The 24,576-nt window shown below is 34.7% G+C and overlaps 1 protein-coding gene across 1 annotated transcript in view; it reads right to left on the minus strand.

Annotated features, from left to right (window-relative positions):
• LOC105842162 (uncharacterized) overlaps positions 1-24,576 on the minus strand; it is a 126,054-nt gene that overhangs the window by 84,122 nt on the left and 17,356 nt on the right. Inside the window, exons 2-3 of the mRNA XM_012693510.4 lie at positions 15,125-15,211; positions 12,997-13,120 (exon numbers count right to left, since the gene is read on the minus strand). Coding sequence (XP_012548964.2) covers positions 12,997-13,120; positions 15,125-15,199 — 199 coding nt within the window. The 5' untranslated portion in view covers positions 15,200-15,211. The remainder of the gene's footprint in view (positions 1-12,996; positions 13,121-15,124; positions 15,212-24,576) is intronic.

The raw sequence follows: 24,576 nt of genomic DNA on the forward strand, positions 1-24,576 counted from the left end.
ATCCTGGGAAAAGACAGGCAGTACGTAAGAAAAGTTAGGATCAGGTTGGAGATTTTGAGGCCAGCAAAATCGAAATTTGATATTCGCATCTCTTGCGTGTGCAGCTCTCATGTTATGTGTTAACACGGCCACGGGCACCTTAAATTCCTTCCGTAAACGATATTTTCCATTGTATTTTATCCACCGAGAAAAAAAAAATTATGCAATCAGTTGTTTTTCTTATTGTCTCTGCAGGCGGATGAGTATACGGCCTATATGAAGGTAAGTAGTAGTCACCGCTATAGACAAAAGCGATGCCAAGGCACAGCTGAGATGCTGCTGCTATGCTAATATATATGTATATTTAAATTACTAAAAAATTTTTTATCTATTAAAATTTACATTTACCATATTCGTTGGGAAAGCGTGTTCGCTCATTATTTTGAATTAAACGCGAGTAACGAACCTCTTGTCAGCTGAATGTAATTTACATATTATATCGTAGCAGGGTATTAGCTCAGAGAAACTCTCGACAAAATTCAGAAAGAAACGAGGTGGGTCGTTTTGAAAATTCAAATTATCTGATTGTACTTAAAAAGTTATTAAACGTAATTATCATATTGCGTTACGATTAGAATAACGAATATTCTGAATTTAGAATTTTTAAACAATTTATACAATTTTCAGTTTGTGAATACGTTCGCTGATGTATTAATTTATTACCATTTATTATATACCTACACACTGTTAGTGCTACCTTAAAGTTTGTCTTAAGGATACCCTAGTTAAACGACACATGTATATCACATATAGATAATAGCGTTGCTTTTGACAGTTTAATTGATTCCGAAGGAGGATATAATGAGATTTGAGTAATCATTATTGCGAGAAACTTCCAACAATAAGGTCTTTGCCACGCAACCAAGTCGGAGCGATGTATTGTTTAGGTTCTCTAGCATTAAAACGAACAACCGGTACGAGAGTGAAACATTATATGGGTGAAATGCCGTTTGACGTCACACTTCTTTACCGTGTCTTCAATAAAAAGTAGAATCTTAATACGCTAGCTACGGTTCAGGGTAAATATTTATTCTTTACTTACTCCTCCGCTTTCTGTTTTAGGTTTGAGTATATATATATTTGAGTATATAATATAAGTTAAACAATATATTGAAAATACACAAAGCTCTACCATTTTCTTGTTTTTTCTTAGAATTATTTAGCTATTCGTAATTTTCGCTCACGTTATACTAGTCACTGGTGTATTATTTGATTGACCATGTTTCTTTTTTTAACTGACGATAGACAACTGACACCTACGGAAGTCTATTGGAATTCACTGGATCAATATCTAATCATTAAGAAAACACTAGATTGTAAAAAAATATATTTCTTATTTCAAAACTTTAAACATTAAATTATGTTGTTTTTATGGCAATATCTTAATACTCGTACATATACAGCATATTACAAGTGGTTTTTTCAACGTTTTGAATTATACAATGAAATGCCTGTATCATAAAAGTAATTATCCACACTAATAGTTAAATCTGTGTGTCTTAAGCAAGTCTAGAATTAACTTTGATTTATTCCGTAAGTACGTGGTGCAATAAAATTACAATGTAGAAGGCTTTATCTTGAAAGACGAAGTCAGATTTCAGTTAAACATATCCCAAGGCAACGACTACAAAATGTACACCGCGACGAGTCTATTAAAACAACTAAAGGCGGTATGATATTGGAGTAAAAATAAATTGCAAATTTTATTGAGATTATTGTACTGAGACTTAAAACTAAATACCTTATTAAATGTATTGAAATCGCGAGCGGTGTCTGAGCAGCAAACATGAACAAGTGCTTGAAACGGAAATTAACTATATTTCAATAGAACGACATAGCAGCTCGCATCGGAAACAGTAGGTTTTCCAGGTCACTCCACACGATCCTATTGTGCTCTACTCGTTGAAGCTTGACCACAAATGAAAGTTTTTTCTACCTTACCGCTCTCATCGACTGTGGAACTTTTGCAATATGAATCGAATACAAAAACCGATTTATTTATTATATACAAATCTTACTTGTACGTTTTAATGATGCATACAATTCCATTTAAATTCCCCAATGACCAATGTTAAATACGTTTATTACTTGAGGAAGAAAAAACCTCGAAAAAGTCACGTTTCATTTAGAATTGTAAAATAACAGCCAATTGTTAAAAAAAATGTTATGGTTTTAAATCTCCAAGTTGTTACTACAAAGATGTTTAGTTTGTTATTCACACCTATTCGGATGTTTAGTGATATGCTGACAGATTTATTGAAACCAATTTTCAAACCGTCGAGCTATTTTTAAGGATCTTTCAAAATATTGTATAACAAAGATGTCTTAAAGTTATGAGCACGACTAAGGCAAAATTGTTTAAGTCAAAAAAAAAAGGAATTTATGATACTCTTATTAAAGAAAAAGCTAGCTTTGGTTGGTCGTATTTTCGCCTGTTTTACGCCTAGACAGCTTCCTTACAGTATGATTCATTTGAAAAGGAGAATTTGAATACCAATTTAAAATAACGTCGAAAACCAATTTCCGAGATATTCAAAATTTTCTGTTTCGTGGCTGAGGCCGGTTTAAAGTTATTCAAAAGAATTTAAAGATTTAAATTTTGTTCAAAGAATAAAAAGTTTGTTTTGCGGCTTCAGATTAATTAAGAACTTCGTTAGGCACGAGCCGTCAGGGTCGGTTTTCTTTACTTTGTGTAGTTATATTTTGAGATAAGCTGATCCATTAACTACTCGTATGGTTCATATTAAGATTTCTTTGTTTTAGTAATATTATATAAAACTTAAAATATTAACTTTTTTTAAAGAATAATAATAAAAATGTCGTTATAAAATTATGATCAATATGTAGCAGTAACTACATAGGCTTCACTTAAGAAGACCTGGAGATTTCTTTTTTATATTAATATGTTAGGTCTTTACCTACGAATTGCCGTTTAGTATAGCGAAAGTTACAGTCTTCTATCTTTATTATCTATCTTTATTATTCTTTACCTTTATTCTATCTTTATCTTTATTCTATCTTTATTATTAGTATCTTTTATTAGTATCAATCAAAATATGCACCCATGGTATTGATGCATTTTTCCCAGCGCAGTGGTAATCTTTTAATGCTCTTCTTGAAGATGTAAAGTGTACGGGAGTCAATAAACTCTTCAAAGGCATCTTGTACTGCCTTTCGGGTATTGAATTTATTTCTTGCTAAGAAGTTGTCCATACTAAAAACTAGTCTAAAAAGTCTATCGGCGCGAGATATGATGAGTTTGACGGATAACACAAAACTTTTAAGTCTAGCTCTTGTGGCGACGGTCTACGACGGTCAGAGATGGTCTGTTGTACCCTGTGAGGTCGAGTGGTGACGCATAGGACTGGGAATGAGCGATTAACCAAGGCTGGCCGGAGATTCTTAAGCTTTTCCATCACTGTATCCAGCTCCTCATAATGCACATTCGTAATAATGCTAATGGTATTTGGTAAGAAGCTGTGATGAATTAAGCCATATACCACCACCATCACACAGTGACCACGACTTTTTAGGGGTAAGTTATCATTTGAGGCGTTGCCTAGGTACTGAACCAGAGTCTAACCAACATGACGAGCGCTTCCGTAGTCAAAAAGGATCCAATTTACAACGCAAGTAACAACGCGGTACAAAATTCCATCACTTCCGCGTCTGTTAAGGAACGCGAGGCGTACTTTAACGCTATCGTCGTGCTGGCGATCATTCAATATGCGCGGTGCCCACTTATCAAGCTTTTTTATCTTGCCAATTTGACGTAAATGAACCAATATTGCTTTCATACTATCGATAGAAGCTGCTGCTAACTCACCAGTAAATTGAGTGTCGTCAGCTTCCACCTTTAATTCGTCGTTGTTGACTTTAGTTTTCGGATAACGGCGGGGCTCATTTTTTAGATCTAAATTTACGTGTCGGAAGCGTTCAAACCAATAATGAGTGTTGGGCGTTAATTTGTAGTACTAACTCCGTCCACATTAAAGTGCGGCATTGCTACCGTGATGGAACTCGTATTCCATAATGACTCGTGTCCATATTGATGAAAAAGACACGAATGTAGTGACGACTGAACTCTAATAAATGAATTACTGAACTTGGAAATAGAATCCCATGTTTTTAAATAAAATTCATTTGAATTTAGAATTTATTGCCATACATAAATTACATTTCAAATGGCCAGTAGTGTAAAACGGTAACTACGTAGGTGACGACACATTACACTACATTCTATATTAGAACTTTAAAAAACAACAATTCAGAATTTTCTTAATTATTTCAGAAACGATTAATTCGGACACTTTTAAATTTGTATTGTAAAAAAATAAAAAGAAACGCGTGTGCTTTGATGTCACCGCCATTAGGTACGAATGTGCGAGAAAAATACCGAGACTCATCATTTCCTCATGCTGAATTTAATCGGAACGTTTTTTGTTTTTACTTAATAAATTTTAATGCTGGCGATTTTAATTCTGGCGATTTTGTTTCAAATAACACTTTTAATAACACGCTCACGGTTCAGATGATTATTCATTGATTGTTAAATTATCAAGAGCCCTTAGACGGCACAAATTGAATACCGCTGCCTAATTTAAGACATGACGTCAAAATATTTTATCCCACAAACTTTTTCGTTTTGTAGTCCAATTACGCATGTTGGTGGTATTTACCCGTTTCACAACACACTTTACGTTAGCAGTAAGAATTTCTTTCGTAACATAGCAATGTGACCCGTGTCACGTCGATACAAAGTGAATGTTTGACGAATTTCTCTCAGAAAAATTCTATTTTTAAAAGAGCATTGGTCAAACAAAATGAATAGCATTTTATGTAGAAATCAGGCATGTCGTGCGAGGGAATTGGCTCTTTTTACTCGCAAAGGTATATTTCAATTTACAAAATCGGCTCAGAACAGAGCCAAGTTATATAATAAAGATGGTAGGTTTAGTTCTGCTATTGTGTTCGGATTTCATAAGCCCAAATTATATTACAATATTCATTGCAATGTTTTTGTGATTTACAAAGATAAGAATTGATTTCGATGCAATTTATTTTGATCTTCATCGTTGCTCAAGGACAACGAAATGTTCTTGTTTGACCTCTGTGTTCCAAAAAGTATTTAAGAGCATTGTTCAAATAGGACTATATAGCTGTGAGTATAAGTAGAAAAGCCGTATAAAGTTTCCAGAACGATCATCGATTACCGATACAAATCGGTAAATTGTTAGATTGCTTGGTGTGTTCTATGACAATACGCCAAGCAAGCATGTTATATAAGTTTTTCGATTTGCGCACACGTGTTGGTGACTGCTTTTAATCCAATAACTGGGCTGTAATACTATGTTACGAGAAATAGGTGACTTTACGTTTATCGAGATTAAACAATATCAAATGATATTGGACAAACGTTATTGGTTCCCTGTTCATTGTCTTATGAATGACTGAGGGTCTTTTTATTCTGGTCTCGGTCTCTTTTTTTGACTTGAGAATGGTTCGCCAGATAATTGCTGAAAATTGGAGCTGTGGAGGGAACTAAAACTTAGGGAAGGACTAAGGAAGCATTATACCCCGCTATCCTTGCTTCTCTTACCTTCCACGTAGTAAGTTCTCGTCGCACTAAGCGTTTGATATATTTAAAAATCCTTCTGTATAGAAGTGGCAAAAAGATGGGTCTGCACTATGCGTTGTGCATACGCTGATACATTTATACGACAATCAAGCATACATTTTTACATTTAACAATAACACCTATCCTTTAATAATACATTTAATGTGGAGATTTTTAAACTAAAAAACGGCAAATACAATTTCCAACTAGTGTTTTGGCGTCTCGTAAACATTATAGTTTGTGTTCTAATTATTGGAACGAAGTTCCTTATGGGACGATGCGGAGGAGTACCCTAACCGTGAAAAAACGTCCGTAACGTAAGATGTTTATTAGTAATGCATACAGTGTAAGACTTAACTTTGTAATAACGTACAAAAAATAACATATTTTTTTATCATCCATTGACCACGATCTCAGAGCGTTCGTTTGCGCAAACAACCGTGAATGAAGTGTACCACAATAAGTTACCGAATGACCGTGGGTTGTTGCGAAACCTCCAGTTTTATTTTTTTTTATACCTCGAATAGAACTTAAAATTAATATTTTTATAATAAGAAACTTCGTTTCTATCCGGTGTCACACGACACCACACATTTTTTTTTAGAGAAAACGATATTTTCTTACGAATTCAATAAATGAGAGAAGAATGTTGTTAACGTAATTTATTTCTTTTCTCAAAGGCAATATTTCATTGTGTTAATGATTTCCATTGTATTAATATAATTATGCATAGGAATTTTTTTCAAGGACTTCACAATGAAAATCTTCAATAACCTGAACACGTTATTGGAGTTTACTCCTTTAGAATCGATTTACATATATAGGCCCGGGGTATGAAAATTATGGGGACCAAAATCGTACTAGCATGTCACACGAAATGCGTTATGCGCCTGCGCCGGCAGTCCGCCACAAAGCCTCGTACTGATCGCGCGTTTCTCTCATTATTGTATTTTCATATATTTGTTAGTCGTTTGTTTTGTGTCTCGTTAATTTGTTAATAATCTGTAGTGTATCGTGTTGTCGTAATATAGAACTATTTCTCGTATTGTTTCGTTTAATTTTTTATATCCAGTAAACTCCAGTCGTGCGTCGGAGCGGACACACACACTTTTTTTTTTTAACACAGTTCACGAAAAACTAATTATATGATTTCTACAAGGCCCGTTTTAGCTGAAATTAATTTCGTTTTTCAAATAATAATAAATACAGTCCGTAATAAACTAAAAGTAATTCTCATTTAATATTTTAAATTCGAACTTTATTTCAATAAATGTACTTCGGTTTTTTTGCTATTCATTTGACAGATTAATTTTTGTTAATAAAGATAATATATTAGCTTATGTGGAAGGCATTGGGGAAGGTCCAGCAGTGGGCAGATAAAGGCCGATGATGATGATGATTAGCTTAGAAATTATAATCAGTTTAATAAGTATTAGTTTAGTAATTATAATAGCTTAAAAAAACCCATTGAATTATTTAGATGCCAGCATACGATAGTTTTATTAGGAGACTAGCTGTACCCGTCCGCTTTGCTGGGCATTTAAAATTAACATTATTATTTCTCACCCCCACAAAGATTCTCATCATTAACTCCCCAGGAACTGGTGTAGGGAGTCCAACACTATTATAATATAATATTATGATATAATATAATATTAGCCTATCTATTAAGTACGTGTATTTTCTACGTGGATACTAAGTTTCAAGTCAATCGGATGCATGGTTCAGTAGTTATAACGAAACATCCGTAAAAACTACTGTAGATTTATATATTAGTATAGAAGAGTGCTGCCCTCATATAGACTCTCTTTCAATGGATTTTTTTGGTCAATTGTTAGACAAACGTAATCACATATACCTGTAAATTTGTTCGATCAGCGAAGTAGTCGAATCATACAAAATCCCATCACTACTTATATGTACTGAAGCAGCGCCTAGGCTATAGTCCTCGCATTGACTGATTACTCTCCAATAGGTAGGTCGCATGCTCATACAGTGCTATTAATTTTTTATGTATAATTGTCGAAATAGCCTTAGCAGCAGCTGTCTGATAAGATGTATATAAGTTAAAATATACTTTATGCTGTATACAACAAAGAGAATCGAAATTAATTTACAGACTAAGTAATCTTTAACACTTACAGTGGTTAAATTCTGACGTGTTCACCTCGCGTATAACATTGTACAAAGACAAAGACGTTTGTAAGACCGCCTACTAATTGAAGATCCCTAACATTTATAATTATGTAAATTAATTAATATTTCACTGAGAAATGTATCTTTGGTTAGGAAACCTTGAACGTCGTACAACTAGCTAAATGTTTATAGGAGCTTGTTTTGAATCAAAACATTCATAGTCGAATTTAGAATAAATTACGAACGATAGAAGTTCAAAGAATTAATATTATACTTAATACAGAACACTTTATAACATCAGCGTGGATATCAAATTAAATAGTTAAGTTAATTTTGAGTCCATAAAGTAACTGCGATCCTAATATAGCAGAGCTTAAATTGACCATAAAACACGGCAGAAGTTGGCGACAGCCCTCGTTAAAACGAGAAACAATTTCATTGTAAAGGGATTTAAGCTTAGCCCTCAAAAGTACATATGCACATAAAGCTCGAAGAAAGCTGCGTCCGCTTTGATAAACTTTAGTACCAGATTTAACCATACTAATTAGTATACATAATACATGTAGGATCTTTTATATTATTGTTTGTATTTTGTTTAATTCTAGTAAATCCCGTTTACGAATCGTTATGAATAACGCTAAAGATATGAATTATGTCGATTTCACGAGTCAACTCGCACATTGTCAATTTTTTTCCTACGTATTCGCTGCTAGCCGAGAATGAATCCAGGGAATCCGACAAGACATGTATGGGTGACGCGACGGCGGCTTTGTGTTGCCCCGTCGCTTCGGTCCGAATATGATTGTCTTTTTTTTATTGCTTAGATCGGTGGACGAGCTCACTACTCACCTGATGTTAAGTGGTTACTGGAGCCCATAGACATCTACAACGTAAATGCGCCACCCACCTTGAGATATAAGTTCTAAGGTCTCAGCTTAGTTACAACGGCTGCTCCCCCTTCAAACCGAAACGCATTCTGCTTCACGGCAGAAATAGGCGGGGTGGTGGTACATGCCCGTGCGGACTCATAAGAGGTTCTACCAACAGTAAAGATCGTTGTCTATCGTGAATGGTTCAACACTAGAAACTTTCCTTCATATGCCACCCAACAAATAAATATTCAGAAATGTATTATATTTTAGAAGATAATTAAGACAGCCGGTGAAATAAGCGAGCATTTTCAGAATATAAAATAAAATTACATGTGTTTAATAAATTAAACATGTGTTTAATGCTGAGTAAATACCTTATTGTCTTAAAGCAGTCATCTTGAAAACATTGAATATTATTTTGAGCGAAGAAAGTCACTGTCGCTAATTTTGTCCAGGTTTTTGTAATTATGTACAAAGTTGCTTTTGTGGGAGTGACGTCATTTAATTTTAGTTCGACAATATCAATTAGATAAAATATTTGAAATTTTATAAGAAAGGCGCCAAATTCGTGCCTTTTTTTTAAAGAAGTTTATGACCTGGTAACTGAGACCTTTAAGTCATGTCTTATTTTAATTTATATTTATAATATTTTTATGAAATAGGATGATATGGGATGAAATATAATCTCAGTAAAATGGTGGTCATTTACTTTTTTTTTTTTTTTTTATTGCTTGTATGTGTGGACGAGCTCACAGCCCACCTGGTGTTAAGTGGTTACTGGAGCCCATAGACATCTACAACGTAAATGCGCCACACACCTTGAGATATAGTTCTAAGGTCTCAGTATAGTCACAACGGCTGCCCCACCCTTCAAACTGAAACGCATTACTGCTTCACGGCAGAAATAGGCGGGGCGGTGGTACCCACCCGTGCGGACTCACAAGAGGTCCTACCACCAGTAAAGATTTTTTCTCAGTACCGTAAAATGGGGCGATTAGGGACAAATTTCAACTTTATGAGCAATTTTAAGGTAGTTGTTGATGTATATAATGCTATATCAGGATCAAAATGATTGAGTCTTGGGGGCATCTTTGTTGTCTAATTTAAAATTATGCAACTAGCATTCCAGTTTAAGCAAAAAATGCAAAAATATGTGTAATCCCTATTTACCCGAAAATTGCGGTTAATTGGGACGAAATGAGAAATTTGCTAGGGCTGGCACTACTTTTATTTTTATATATAGTTTTAATTAATTTATTTATTTAGTTGCACCAACAAAGTGATCATCAATAAAAAAAATTGAAAAACTGACAAAAGTACATGGCAGATATCACCTCAATTATAGGTGCAATCGACAGTGCAGTAACAACAATATATATATATGTCAGCACACGTCAGGGATGGCTGAGCGGTAGGTTCCGTCATCGCTCGTATTCGATTGAACTCAGTTTAGTCAATAAGACTTTTCAATAATAATTATTGAAACTCAACACACACAACTTTCACAATGACAGGGTAAACCGACAGTTTCGTTGCATATACCGACAGACCGACTGACCGACTGACTGACTGACAGAGACTCACTGACTGAGACGGACGGAATTACTGTCTGACACGGAACGCCACGACTCTGTCCACGTACCGCCATTTTATACTGTGGCGTTACGTAGTCTACCCTTCGTTTTGTGATATTTATCAAAACAACATTTCATCATTTAAAATAATAATCAAAACCACCGTCTTAATATTACTAAAAGTCGTTATCCACGACAACTAAAAGTCGTTATCCACGACATATATATATATTTATACATATATAGTGGGCTTTCTTAGAAACGGTTTATATTTCTCCGTTCTTGGTAAGTACTTAGGGGCTGATATTTCTATCTGGGTTAAGAGAGTAGGTGTGTCGGTTATTCCATGGATTAATCAGATGAATACTCACCCCCACTCTGAACAAATATTAAATATTTTATTATGTATTACTTAGACATTTTTGTCCACCTTGAGATTTCATTGATCTTGTTACATATCTCTGCAAAATCGACTTACTTATATTAAATTGCTTATCTATTTCAAATAAAGACTTATTCTCAATTTCGCTTCGATAAACCAGATTTTTACCAACAAATTTAAAAAATATTGTTATAACTACATAGACAACCCTACAAACCGGTACCTATTTATACTTAGGTCGTTTCCATTTCACGTATTCTCATCCCAATTGACCCCTTTTTCGTTGTTATTTGTACCTAACACGTCCCCAATATCCCCAAAAACAACAGATTTTTACATGTATTTTTATTTAATCAAATACATTAAAACCAATAACAACTGAGACTTACCTTTAATATATATGTTGGTTCAAACACTAAATAACGTTTATAAATCATAGTCGTCTTCTATTATTATCAAATAAATAAAAGAGAGCAAAGTTTCTAGCACTAAAATAATTACCACCACAGGAAGTTAATTTCAAACGCGATTTTTTATAAGTTAGCAGCTATTACCATGCATATTCAGAGTTGTTTTGTGAACTTTCAACATTCTACTATTAAACTACAAAAAAATGGAAGATTTTGCAACGAATATAAAACTTATATTGAGCGTCGAAAGATTTTCCCGGTTTTTTCCCGATTCGCCTTTCAATCCCTAATCGCCCCATTTTACCGGTACTAAGATTTTTTCAGTGGACTTTTTGGAGGATCCCGAGAAGTTGCGTCCAGCGGCTTTGTTTCATTTTCCCACATTTGTGCACTTTCACAGATATTAAACAGTTAATAAACCACCATTATTACACATTTAAACCCGAAGAAACACTAAATAGACAAAATAAACCAAATCACACAACTTCATTCCTCGCGTTCCCGCCAAAAAGTTCCAAATTCGTGATTGAGTGAAGAGTGCACAGATAATATAAAGAATAGGGATATGCGTTTCGTTTCACGCTGTGAAGATCTTGAACGTATATACGTACAGCAATGTAAGTGAGCCTTGAGACAGATTGCTCAGCTACGTCAATACAACACATTTTCAAGCTTTGTGAAACCAGAATCGTTGATTATGTTTCAATTCAAAGCAAGTGGAATACTATGAATACTAATACTAGAAGAAAAAAAAAAACTGAAACAAGCGAAAATAAACTTTCAATTTAAGTTGATTTAATACAAACGATATTCGATACATGAAAAATACGCTATGATACCAAATAAAGTGCTTCGCTCTGTGCTATTCGTACTTTAAAATATTAACCGACCACGGTTTTCGTGTTTTAAAACGACCGACGTGCGAGGTATTGTGTTACTTAATTTATTGAAGCCTGTTCCTGAACGAGGAAATGTGAATATCTTCGTCATCAATTGTTTATGGTGAAAAATGAGAAATCGAATTTTACCGGAAGCCTCCTAGCTTCCGTATGCTTATGTTTCACGTAAATTTTTTGTGTATGATATGAATCTATTCAAAAAACTATTATTTCTTTTAAATTTGTGTTCCCGTTTGTAAATTGGCGTATAATAATATGCGACCGTAGGTAGTATTCTTTATAGAAATCAATAATGTTTAAGGTACACGATCTTCTAAATCGAGAGATTGGTTTATATTCTGATCTGTGAAATGATAATATTAATAAAAAAAAAAAAAATACGTTAGTTATACCCAAATCCAAACAAGGTTCGTGCAAAAATGGAAGCTATCGCGCTGAAACGCGCACACAGACAGCCAAAGACTCTGTTACATTTTTAAGTGTGCAGATTTATATTAGCTTTATAGCCTATATCTATGTATTAATACGTGAAGCAAAAACTTTGTACCCCTTTTTATGAAAATTGCACGAAGAGGAGTATGAAATTTCCCACACTTACTAACACATAACAGCTAAATGCTTCACACTTTACCGAATATTTTCATTATAAGAGACGGCATTTGTCATCGCGGTTTTATATCGCAATCTAAGCTTCGAAATAGACAATAAATTTAATGACGAAGTAGGTAGTTTAGATCTTTGGAACATTTTTTACTGATGGTTTGTAAGTCCCACGATTAGGCACCATGCCTTTTAATTAAAGACTCGGAACAACTGTTAAACCTTATCTAATCCCAATTCCAAACCCAATCGAATCAATAAAACAATCTCACTTTCCTGAGCGTTATGACATGACCCTCTTCAAATGGCTTTTCCGTCCATAAGCTCACCATCAGGTGGGTCGTATGCTAATGTACCTACAAAAGCACTAAAAAAAAGAGAAATAATACGGTAAATACAACAGAAGTCCCTTTTACTGGCTTCTCTATAAAGCTAGTTTTAGAATGCAATTTAAAATTTAAACTCACTCGGTGTTATCTTATCCGGTTCCAGGAAACTCTCAGATTCTGGTTCCATCAGGTCGCCGTTGAGGTATCTCTGTTCCATGTCTATAAAATGTCCCATTGTGACTATCGTGATGGAGAAGTATATCTGGTGGAGAAAAATGTTAAGTCAAAAAATTAATTGGAAAACTATAAACGAAGCTCAATAATATTAAACCACACGGCCAATAAAATAAAAAGTATCGACTGCCGAGTTTTCAATGCTCCGCGGTTTAATCTCTGCATTGATGACAAATAATACTGGCTGATAAATTTTTGAATAATCATAATTTGAAAACTAAAAAGACCAAAAGAGCGATCCATGATTCTGGCACTTAAAAGAACGTATGATGCTGAAATAAGACAAATATATTTAATGATAAACGTTATAGCAATGCAATTATGAAACATCAACTTTCAAGGGGTCTTTGTATCTCTACTACTTGGTTGTGACTTTAATAAAATAGTATTTAATTAAGAATTATGTCTTCTTCTTTTAAAAAAACGACGAATTCTCCAGTAAAAAGAGTGCTGTCAATTATGTGGCTGCCCTATCATTCAGTTTCAAATAAATTATGAAGCGAAAAAATATTATTCGCTATCTTTACGCGCCTCTCTACCACGCTTTATACTGTATCGTTATATCAGATTAATGAAGGTATAAAAAGGTTTTTAGAAGTAATAATTTGGTTCCTATGATCGCGAACATCTTTGTTGAATCATAATGTGAATGGATCAAGAGAATGTGGACAGTTTTAGACTTATTTTGAATGTTTATATGTACATTAAATATTGTATCGGAAATTGCCCATCATATTAAATAAATCAAGAAATTTTCATTACCTATAATAATATTTAACGGTTTTCAAAGTTGTACCCTACAAAGGTTTTCAAAGGTGTTCAAAGGGTTGATCTGATGGTAAGAGATAACCATATTTTATAAAAGCAATTGGTAGAGGAATAGCTAATCTATAGGCTATAGCCGAGGAATCTTGTCTTGAAAATCTTCTCCATATGCTTCTCAATGTCATTTGTCATAGCACATCGGGAAATCGGTGGAGAGAAGTTAATAGATTTTTGAAAAGCCATTGCGGATGACGCGGTGTTTCTATATAGTAGGGAAGAACTCTGTTCTGGTAACAAATTATGGTGGTAAGGATATGGTAAGATCACCGCAAAATATTCTTCGGATGTATGCTCAAAATAAGTTATCAATGTTATTGTTGGTTAATAACATAAAATATCGCTATATTAATCAAAACCTATCTATTATGCTAATGTAATTATTTGGTATGTATATGTACGCTATTGTATCCTACTTAAATTTAATAAGAAAACAAAAGTGGGGATATAAATTTCCCACAAAAAAAACATATTACCCAAGCGCCACGTAATTTATTACAAGCCGTTCTATTTCGAGAAGCATAATACTATAAAAGCATATATGTATACATTTAGTTTGTAGTGCCTGCACGGCACAAAGGTGTGACGCCATGGTTTAGGCGAGCCAATGCTTCGACAAACACAAGGGTCGGTACATCTTGAATATTCAAGCGCACTAAACACTTTAGTCTTTACTACCAGGGTAGCCCGTTACGCCTTAAATTCTGTCAATATCGATAAACGAATACCTATTTCACAATCTATCTAAAAATATCTATTTATGATAAATTAACACAAGAGCAAATACTGACTGCCAAATATCTAATAGAAAAGAGTGAAAAAAATAGACTCAGGGCTATGTCCTTGAATCATTACAAAACTATGAAAGCTTTTTACTAATGCCTCATTTGAATAGCCTATTTAATATAAGATAGTAAATAAATTTTATTAACCCTGCCGCGTAGGTCACCGGTGCTCTACGCGGCGCACTGAAGTTATTACGTCGATTTCTGTGACTAAGCGCCTGGATTGCCTAACTTTGCCTTCTTTTGGTTTATATTTTAGTTATGAAGTCTCTTAGATTAGAAATAGATTCATTCTCAGTATCTTCGGATTCGTCTTTCCCAGAGTCTACTAGATATTCCGGCGGAATTACTAGATATAATATCGCCGGAATATCTACTAGATATTCCGGCGTCAACGTGCTAAGCATAATATAAGATGTATTTACCATAGTATATATAGCGGCAGCATAGCAACCTCGGCGGAGGCTTCGCCAGCAGCAACACGACTGGATGATTGGCATTTTGTCAATGACCTGTGACAGAAAACTATAGTTACACAATTTTCCATAAAATATAAAGGAAGTAATATAAGAAGTATTGCAAAAGCAGACGAACAATTAGCATTTAAATGAACAATTGTTGAATAGCATTTAATTATGTATTCACAGTGGAACAATCAAACTGCCTATTTCTGCCATGAAGCAGTAATGCGTTTCGGTTTGAAGGGTGAGGCAGCCGTTGTAACTATACTTGAGACCTACAAACTATCTCAAGGTGGGTGCGCATTAACGTCGAAGCTGTCTATGGGCTCCAGTAACCACTTAACACCAGGTGGGCTGTGAGCTCGTCCAGCCACATAAGCAATAATTTAATTAAAAAAAATATCGTTAAACCATAATTATGGCTATTTATAAGTATACGTAACGTTATGACCTTCCCATTATGTATACTTAAATGATCAATCTGTGTTGACTTTATACATCTAAAAAATCTCTAGGATGCCATTATCCGGTTATATTAAAATTTTATTGCTTGGTAAAACGTAATTGTGTTAAATCCTCTGAAAAAGTTTCAGCGGTTAAAACTTTGACATTCAGCGATCGTGTTTCAACGTTCAGAATTTTATTGAATTTGAAATTCAAATAAGTGACGAAAAAGGACAGCGGCTGGTCGTCATTTTGAAATATTCAATTTTAATTTTGCAATTTTTGCAATAAATTGTACATATATCTATGAGTTTTTTATATTTTTTCTTTGGGTATAAATCAATCTAATTAATGTACATTCTAGTACACATTCAGGATACTCCATCGAATGTCAAATACTTGTCCGAAGACGTATTTCATAATGAATTGTTGGGAACGAGCAATCGCAATTCTTGAGCTAACCGACTACCAAGTTTAGCGGCACCACAAGCCTTTGTACGGAACTTTTCTCGTTGAAAACTTCTATAGGGGAATATCCATACTTAGCTCCGGTGCTATCATTAGCTTATTATACGCCCCATTTGCGTTTACGTTTTTTTTTTATTCCTACTTGTGGAGTATTATTTTTACATATATTTAGTTTTACATAGCCTAATTGATATTAAGTATCAAGATAATGAAAACTTCTATAGGGGAATATCCATACTTAGCTCCGGTGCTATCATTAGCTTATTATACGCCCCATTTGCGTTTAGGTTTTTTTTTTATTCCTACTTGTGGAGTATTATTTTTACATTTATTTAGTCCTACATAGCCTAATTGATATTAAGTATCAAGATTATAGTTCGTACCAAACCTTTACGAGCGGGTATCGACATGCTGCATGTAGCTGCTAAAAAGCAATATTGTAGTTTGTAATAGGCGCCATTGTAATCCATATTCGAGGACGTAAGCCACATTTGTGTTGTCGCCTCTCAGATTTTCTTACTAATCCTACACGACACAGCGCGAAAACAGCAAATCAAAATGTATATTTTACTTTGGGCCTATTAAAATAAAGCGTAGTTAAACTCTAATTTGTAAACGTGCGATATTTGTAAAGCTTGTTTGTTGTGACATTGAGATTTTCCATCAAAACGAACAAAGGCCGGTGCGGAATTAATTCTTGTTCAGGTAGCCGAGATCGTCTGGACTTAAGGGAATCACACCTTATACAAATTAATAAATTATGAACTCGTCGCACGGAGGTTTACTTGGGTCCGTTTCTGTGAGAGGCGAAAGTGACGCTGTCGCAGATAATGTCGGAGTATTTGAAAACAATCGAATTGTTCAAATTTTACGTTTAACTAGCGACCCGCCCTCGCTTCGCTTTTTTTTTATCTTTTTATTGCCATTGTAGGCAGACGAGCATACGGCCCACCTGATGGTAAGTGGTCACCGTCGCTCATTGACGTCAGCAATACCAAGGGCAGAGCCAAGCCGCTGCCTTCAAGCTTCGTTTGAAGAAGGACATGTCATAGCGCTCGGAAAACACCGTGGAGGGGAGTTCATTCTAAAGCCGGATGGTACGTGGCAAAAAAGATCTTTGGAAACGCACTGTCGATGAACGCAGCGGTTCCAGATAATATGGATGAACTCTGCTCTGATGGCGGGAGGTGCGATGATAAAAAGGAGATGAGGGGATCCTCTCGAATAATTCCTCAGAGCATTCCCCGTGGACCATACGGTATAAAACACAGAGAGAACTGAAGTCCCTCCGCAGAGCCAGAGATTCCAAGCGATCCGCGAGAGCAGGACTATCGACCATCCGAACAGCCCGTTTCTGTATGGAGTCAAACGGAAGTAGCTGGTATTTGGGAGCCCCGGCCCAGAGGTGAGAGCAGTACTCCACGCGAGGTCGGACCTGCGCTTTATAAAGCGCAAGTCTCTGTCCAGGCGTGAAATACCGCTTCGCTTTGTTGAGGACTCCCAACATTTGAGAGGCTAATTTGGCTTTACCTTCCAAATGACTTCGAAACTGGACATCGCTCGAAATATCGACCCCCAGAATCCCGATACTCGCGGAAAGCTGCGGGGATACTCCTTGAAATTCCGGCGCCATGACAAAAGGGTCCTTCTTCGCAGTGAACGCGCAAACCTTCGGAACCTTCAAACCTTCGCTTCGGAAACGTTAAATTTTATTATTGATAGCTGAGTCCCGCGATTATTGTTGTACCGCAGGTGAACCCGCGGGGCGAAGCTAGTCTAAAAAAGTAGCCTAAGTTACTCCTTATATCATCAGCTACCTATCAGTGAAAGTCTCGTCAAAATCGGTCCAGCCGTTCCAGATATTAGCCGGAACAAACAGACAGACAGACAAAAATTGTAAAAAAAAATATTTTGGTGTATGTACCGTATATATATTCATATGCATGTAGTAAAAAGCGTTTATTTCAATATTACAAACAGACACTCCAATTTTATTTATATGTATAGATTGTATTCTAGACGAATGTTTACGTTCAAATAAAATGATGAAAAACTGCTATATCCACTTATTTTTAAGCAATTTCGGTAGCTCATATGACTTGAAACCTTAAATTTATACTAATAGAACGATAATTCGCTTGAGACGTCTAAGCTAATTTAATATTCTTTCTTTTCATAACAGGTCACAATGGCTACGATTTACGGCCTCTTTAAATGCACAGAATAATTTCATATTCAACTCGCAGAGCAATCGAATATTTAATTTTAGGCACTCGAATCTAGGGTTGTCACATAAAGAGATGCGCCTGAAGAGTTTTATTAATCATTTGTACGACGTTCTTAATCTGTTTATTAGAAATTCTGAATTCAATTAAAAACTGGAAATAATCAACCTAAAAATATGTTTCTCACAATCTTAAAATTAGATATTAAGATATTCGTTTGGAATAACTCTACAATAAAGTTCACTTCAAGTGCTGAAAGTAAGCAAACTTAGTTATTATCTCGTGCATAATTTTTTGATTTTATAATGCCTTAAATACGCATTATGAGATCTTAACGGCTAAGTAACTTGACGAAGCGTTGTTATGAATTTTTTATGAGTGTTTCTTGTAAGTACTACATCTCTGGAGCTCAAAACAAATTTAACAGTATTAATAATTGATTGATAAAAGTAGAAGTAGTTACGATGAAGATAAGAACTTATTAATTTATAAGCATTGTGATTTATAAATTAATAAGTTATTATTAATTTATAAATCACTTATCATATAATTAGTTATTATTAATTTATAAATCACTAATATCAATCAATCAACAATCAATAATAACTTATTAATTTATAAATCACAATTTAAATTGATTTATCACCTTCACACTACACCTAACAAGCTTCATCTCTGCACTCCCCTAAGGTAGACTGATAGAGAATACCTATGGCATTAAGTCTGCCTTTATACTTTCTAGTATAAGAAGTTATAAATAAATAAATAAATTTAACTTATACATACTGGAAATTAAGCACCTACACAAATTTTAGACCGTTAACGGATCCGTAAATACAATTTTTTCGATATGTAAACGAACTCATAGTCCATTTTATGTCAAGAATTTCTCGCACTCTATAGACATCGCAACGTGGATTGCGCTACACACGAATATCGATTTAATGTCGACTTCATGAACAAGTTTATAATCACATGTTTAAAAACAAAACATCATTATAAGCATGACAACTCATCCGGGCTTTTTTCACAATAAGACTGGGGCAAAGGTAAAATCGACTGAATAATCTAAATAAAACGTGTACTCACGAATGAAATTCAATACCAGCCCCATCAATAGGGTATAGGAGAGGAAAAAAAGGTATAAGAGATCCATTATACTTTAGTCAACAAAGAAATTCGCTGCACTGGGCTGCTGCCTCACTTAAATTCTGAAGACTACAATATGCTTTCATCTGTCGAACCTCTATTGAAACCAGCTAACATCAATATAGCTTAGCTAGATCCGAAAGCTTCATAATGTTTGCAGCTTTAATCTTCTGAAGGCATCTTTAAGCGGCCGCGACGAAGACCTTACGAGCACCAGATAATAGGAAAATAGACGCTCAATAGAGTTCCTGTTGAGGATGCTTGAAGTATTATCGATCGAAACCTGAACAAAAATGTATGTAACAAAAGTAATATTATTGTGACTGCGTTCAGTGTGCTTAGTGCGAGTTTTTTAACGTTCACGATAGCGTAAAAGTTAACTCAAATTTGTATGGATTTGGAACATTTACCTAGGTTTGCCGCTAGGGGCGCTGTTTTAACATCATACAAATATAAGTTAACTATTACGCTATCGAGAACGTTGAAAACTTTTTTTAATTACTGGTGGTAGGAACTCTTGTGAGTCCGCACGGGTAGGTACCACCTCCCTGCCTATTTCAGCCGTGAAGCAGTAATGCGTTTCGGTTTGAAGGGTGGGGCAGCCGTTGTAACTATACTGAGACCTTAGAACTTATATCTCAAGGTGCCCAATTTTGTATGCAGTTGGAACAGCACCTCTAGCGGCAAACATAGGCAAACGATCCCATTCCATACAAATATGAGCTAACTTTTACGCTATCGAGAACGTTAAAAACTTCACACTAAGCACACAGGACTACCGCGAGCGACCTTGTACGGTGAACCGATCCATAGTAATAGTGTAACAGTTTCCACAACCGTTCTAAAGTATCTGAAGAAAATGACAAAATTCTGAAAATTTTCTGTGTTTCACATTCATTTTTACTTATATTTTTTCTCATTTTTATTATATTTAGATCGAGATTGATAATCGAAGCCCGTTACGACGCCGCTTTTGAAATCAAATTATAAACAAAATCAATGAAAATCTCATAGTATTATCGGAATTTCCAAAGAGAAATACATTTTTCTTTTTCATCTTCCCGCTTCGTAACTGAAACATTATCGGTACATTTTGGGGAACACGGGATCTAATTAAATGAGACAGAGCTTCGGCGTATCTCTGTGTTAGTGAAAGAGACACGAAACGCCGGGGCCTTCGCGAGAATAATGTTCGGATTTTTTTAAATTAAGTACTGAACGAAGTGATGTTGTTCGTTAGTTTCATTTTAGATACAGAATTAAATTTATTCATTGTCATTAGTTAGTTGAGCGCGCATGTTAACCTTTAATAACGTTTTTACTATCGCACCGCCTGCCACCAGAGTAGAGTTCATCTGTACTATCTGGAGCCACTGCGATCATCCACAGTGCGTTTCCAGAGATCGTTTTTGCCACGTACCATCCGTCTTTGGAATTGACAGAGTATCCCGAACGCTATGACTTGTCCTTCTTTAAACAAGGCTTGTGGAGAGTACTCAACGGTAGGCAGCGGCTTGGCTCTATGTTCAGTAGTGGGCAGATAAAGGCTGATGATTATGATGATGATGAACAAGCTCATCGCGGTACTGACGTCGAGTGCTTCTTGGATCACATAAAAACCTTGTGGTGAATGCTGTTAACTTGAGACTTGAAGTCTGTATCGATTGTATAAAAAATACGAAAATTATAATTTTTGTTGGTTTGATATTTAAACCAAAATATTTAAACGATATTATTCATTTATCCTGGAAGTCCTATTCGTAAACATGATATGAGTATTTATTTCATTACAAAAATTTGTATCCGAGTTCCGAATTAGAACATCGGTATCGCTTCACTCGCTATGAGTACACCTGGTGACTAATGCTCTAATGCATATATTTCTAAAGAGAAGAAATTTTTTCTTAGCCAAATATATCTTATTTATAAAACATCTTTAAATATTCGTTCTAGTGGTAACTAACTCTGTTATCATTGAAATTATACGTTTTTTAACTGTATTATGTAAACTTTTTCCGCCTATCATTTAAAACCTATATAATTTTTTTAAGGCTAACCTATTAAAGGTTTGTTAAAATAAAAATTAAAGCGCGTAAGAGCTTGATTTAAAAAATTTTTTTTTTATCAATTTTACGGAAAAAAATGTCGAATAATTATGGATAGATATAATATAATCATGATACATTTATAAGCATCAACAATATGAAGCTATGAAGATCGTTCACCTATGAGTAATATCAAAGGAAGTTTGAAAGTAGCCCCGGTAATCAACAAATTAAAGAGCGGACGGTTAGCGTGGTATGGACATGTGATGCCTGGAGAGAAGATGCATGTGGCTAGGAGATTTATGGAAATGGTAGTGCAAGGTAGAGGGGGAAGAGGTCGACCGAAGAAGACATGGACGATATGAGAGAGAGAGGAGTGAGTGTTGAGATGACGGTTGATAGAAGAGAATGGAAGAGAAAAAATAGCCGTGCCGACTCCACTTAGTGGAATAAGGTGGAGAAAAAGAAGAAGAAGAAGATCATTCACCTGCGCGGTTAAGTACGAAAATCACCCAATTATGTACTTAGGATGGATTTAATATGATTCAATCTCAGCGGTGTCATCGATATTGCAATATCTATGAACTAAGGCTGAACACCAGCTAGGCGATCTTGTTTGCTTAGTTCAACTAAGAGAGAAGACGAACTTCTTCGGAATACGTTGATCATTGTACGAGCCAATTTGAGAGAGTTAATTGGCCAATTAATACACTGTGAGAAAACAATGTAGGGAGACTGACTGCGAAATGCTACGAAATGCTACGAATTGCTACGAATGGCACTACGATGATGCATGATAACAATAGAATGCCGTGTCTGATGTTCTGAAACTAAACTATTCTGAATAGCAATTTTTAAAAGCGCGTTTACGGAAATATGCACTGCATACAAAGTTAGGGTGCTATTAAAAACTCGCTTGCAAGCAAAGCATGAAATAAATACTCCGTTTGAAAAGTTGCTGTTGATGTTTTAATTTTATTTGCATGCTGTTTGTGCTCCATTCGTAAAAAACTTCATTAAGTTTTCCTTTTTTAACTTAATTAACTAATATTTTATTATTTCTCGTCATTTAGTTTCTTTATATTTTTATAGTATACACGTGACAATATGCTGATACTGCGAAATGCTAATCAATGTTAATTCAATGACATTTAAGTTCAACGGTCATTAGGTACTACGATTTATCCTGTGTTACGGGTAACAAAAGAACACTCATGAGATCCTGACAAGTATAATATGCAGATCTCTTACGCCACTCTTTAACTAAAATTCAGTTAGAAACCCAATCCGCCCCAGCGGAAAATAACTCAATCAATAGTCAATAGAACAACGAAACGATAGAAATTAAAATGGCACGTCATAAATGATAATAAAATATGAAGTTCTTATGCTAATTTCATTAAATTTATTTCATTTTTGAAGTGAAACTTCCTTATCGGCGTTGGAAAAAAATTTACCGTCACATTTTTCGGTTACGCGTCACATTTTTCCGTTACGCGCCATCTTTTTTGTATTCATGTCTATGATAATAAAATCCTTTTGTTTAAACTTTATCTAATTTAACTTTTTTGTATTCATGTCTATGATAATAAAATCCTTTTGTTTAAACTTTATCTAATTTAACTTTATTTAACCAATTTCTAGAAAGTTGCATGTAGATCATTTTTCGAAAAATAAGGCCATAAACAAGTTTCACTTCTTACGTGTGTACACTAGTACACGCACACATTTTTTTTTTTAAATCCTCCTAGATTTCTTTGAAATTTTACATATTTTCAGCAGTTGATAATTTTTTAATAACAACTTATAGAGCTAAAATGAGTGAGTTCCTTAACATCCAAATTAAACGCTGCTTTTAATAACACCAGTGCGAGTACGAATGCCATTGCTTTGTAAAGTGAAACCTTGCTTTGATTTGTTTATAGTTCTTCTCGTCTGTGAGCAATTTCATTGCTCGCACTGACACTACAAAGACTGAGGAATACTATCTTCTTTTATTAAACATTCGCTTCTAAGAATATTAAGTTTCTCATTAGCGTTAGCACGAGTTTATTCTTAGCTCAGCTCTCGCTAAATAAATAGCAAAAGTACAGAAAGCTGTGAACATTTAATGAACTAATTTTAACATGTATAGAGCAGCGAAGTTTTCTTTGAACGAGCTTAGCTAGTCCGAATTCAACGTATAAAGAGTGAAAAGTTAAACTAAGTAGCAACGTATTGCAATTTTACATCAAATCTCTGAATCGAAAACGAAATTTCTGCTACAAACTTTAAGAGTAGTGGGATAGAGTAGGGGGAATTGTTATTTTTTCGTCTCGGGTATGTTTTTCTTAAGTCTGGTAACCGATATCGAATCACCGGTCAATCAAAATTAGATTCCTAATTCATTTACGAATAGTCGACCAATAACTAAAATAGTTTAGACAAAATTTCTTCCCACCAAATGTGTATTTATCAGCAAATAAAATCGAATTTTGCTCAAATATATAGAGAGTGAAATCTATATCATTAAAGCAAATTGGGAAAACGAAAAATGACGCATTTGTACCAATTGTAAAATCAACGGAAAGTGTGATGTTAATTAAAGTAATAATTTTTAATTTATTGTACACAAAGTTATTTTATTATTTGGTGGAAGATCGATAGATTCACAGTTGAGAAATTGAATTCCCAACACACATAAAATGTATATTTATGTTCAATAAATAGATTGGTTCAGGATCCGACTGATGCATGACCACGACCACTTTGTCAAGAGTGTACGAATAGGAAGAAGAAGAAATAGATTGGGTTGGAAGCTCTTTGAAAAATCGAAACGCCAAGTCTTGAATCAATTTCCATTAATGCCGTGATATTGTTTACATGACGGGCATTGTTTAATGTTTTATGAAAATTCTATGAGCCTTACGGAAAATGTGACACGTTGTTAAAAGCAATTTTGTTTATTTTATAATGCTTTCTTTAATAAAGACATGAAATGTTTGAGGTTTAAAAATGAATAGTTTTAGCGATTACCGTTTAGGACTCTAAAATCACACAAAACCAAAACATGATAAATACGCTAAAATACTTTAAGATATATCAA

This window comes from Bombyx mori, chromosome 1, assembly GCF_030269925.1.
Source record: "Bombyx mori chromosome 1, ASM3026992v2".
Lineage (NCBI taxonomy): Eukaryota > Metazoa > Arthropoda > Insecta > Lepidoptera > Bombycidae > Bombyx > Bombyx mori.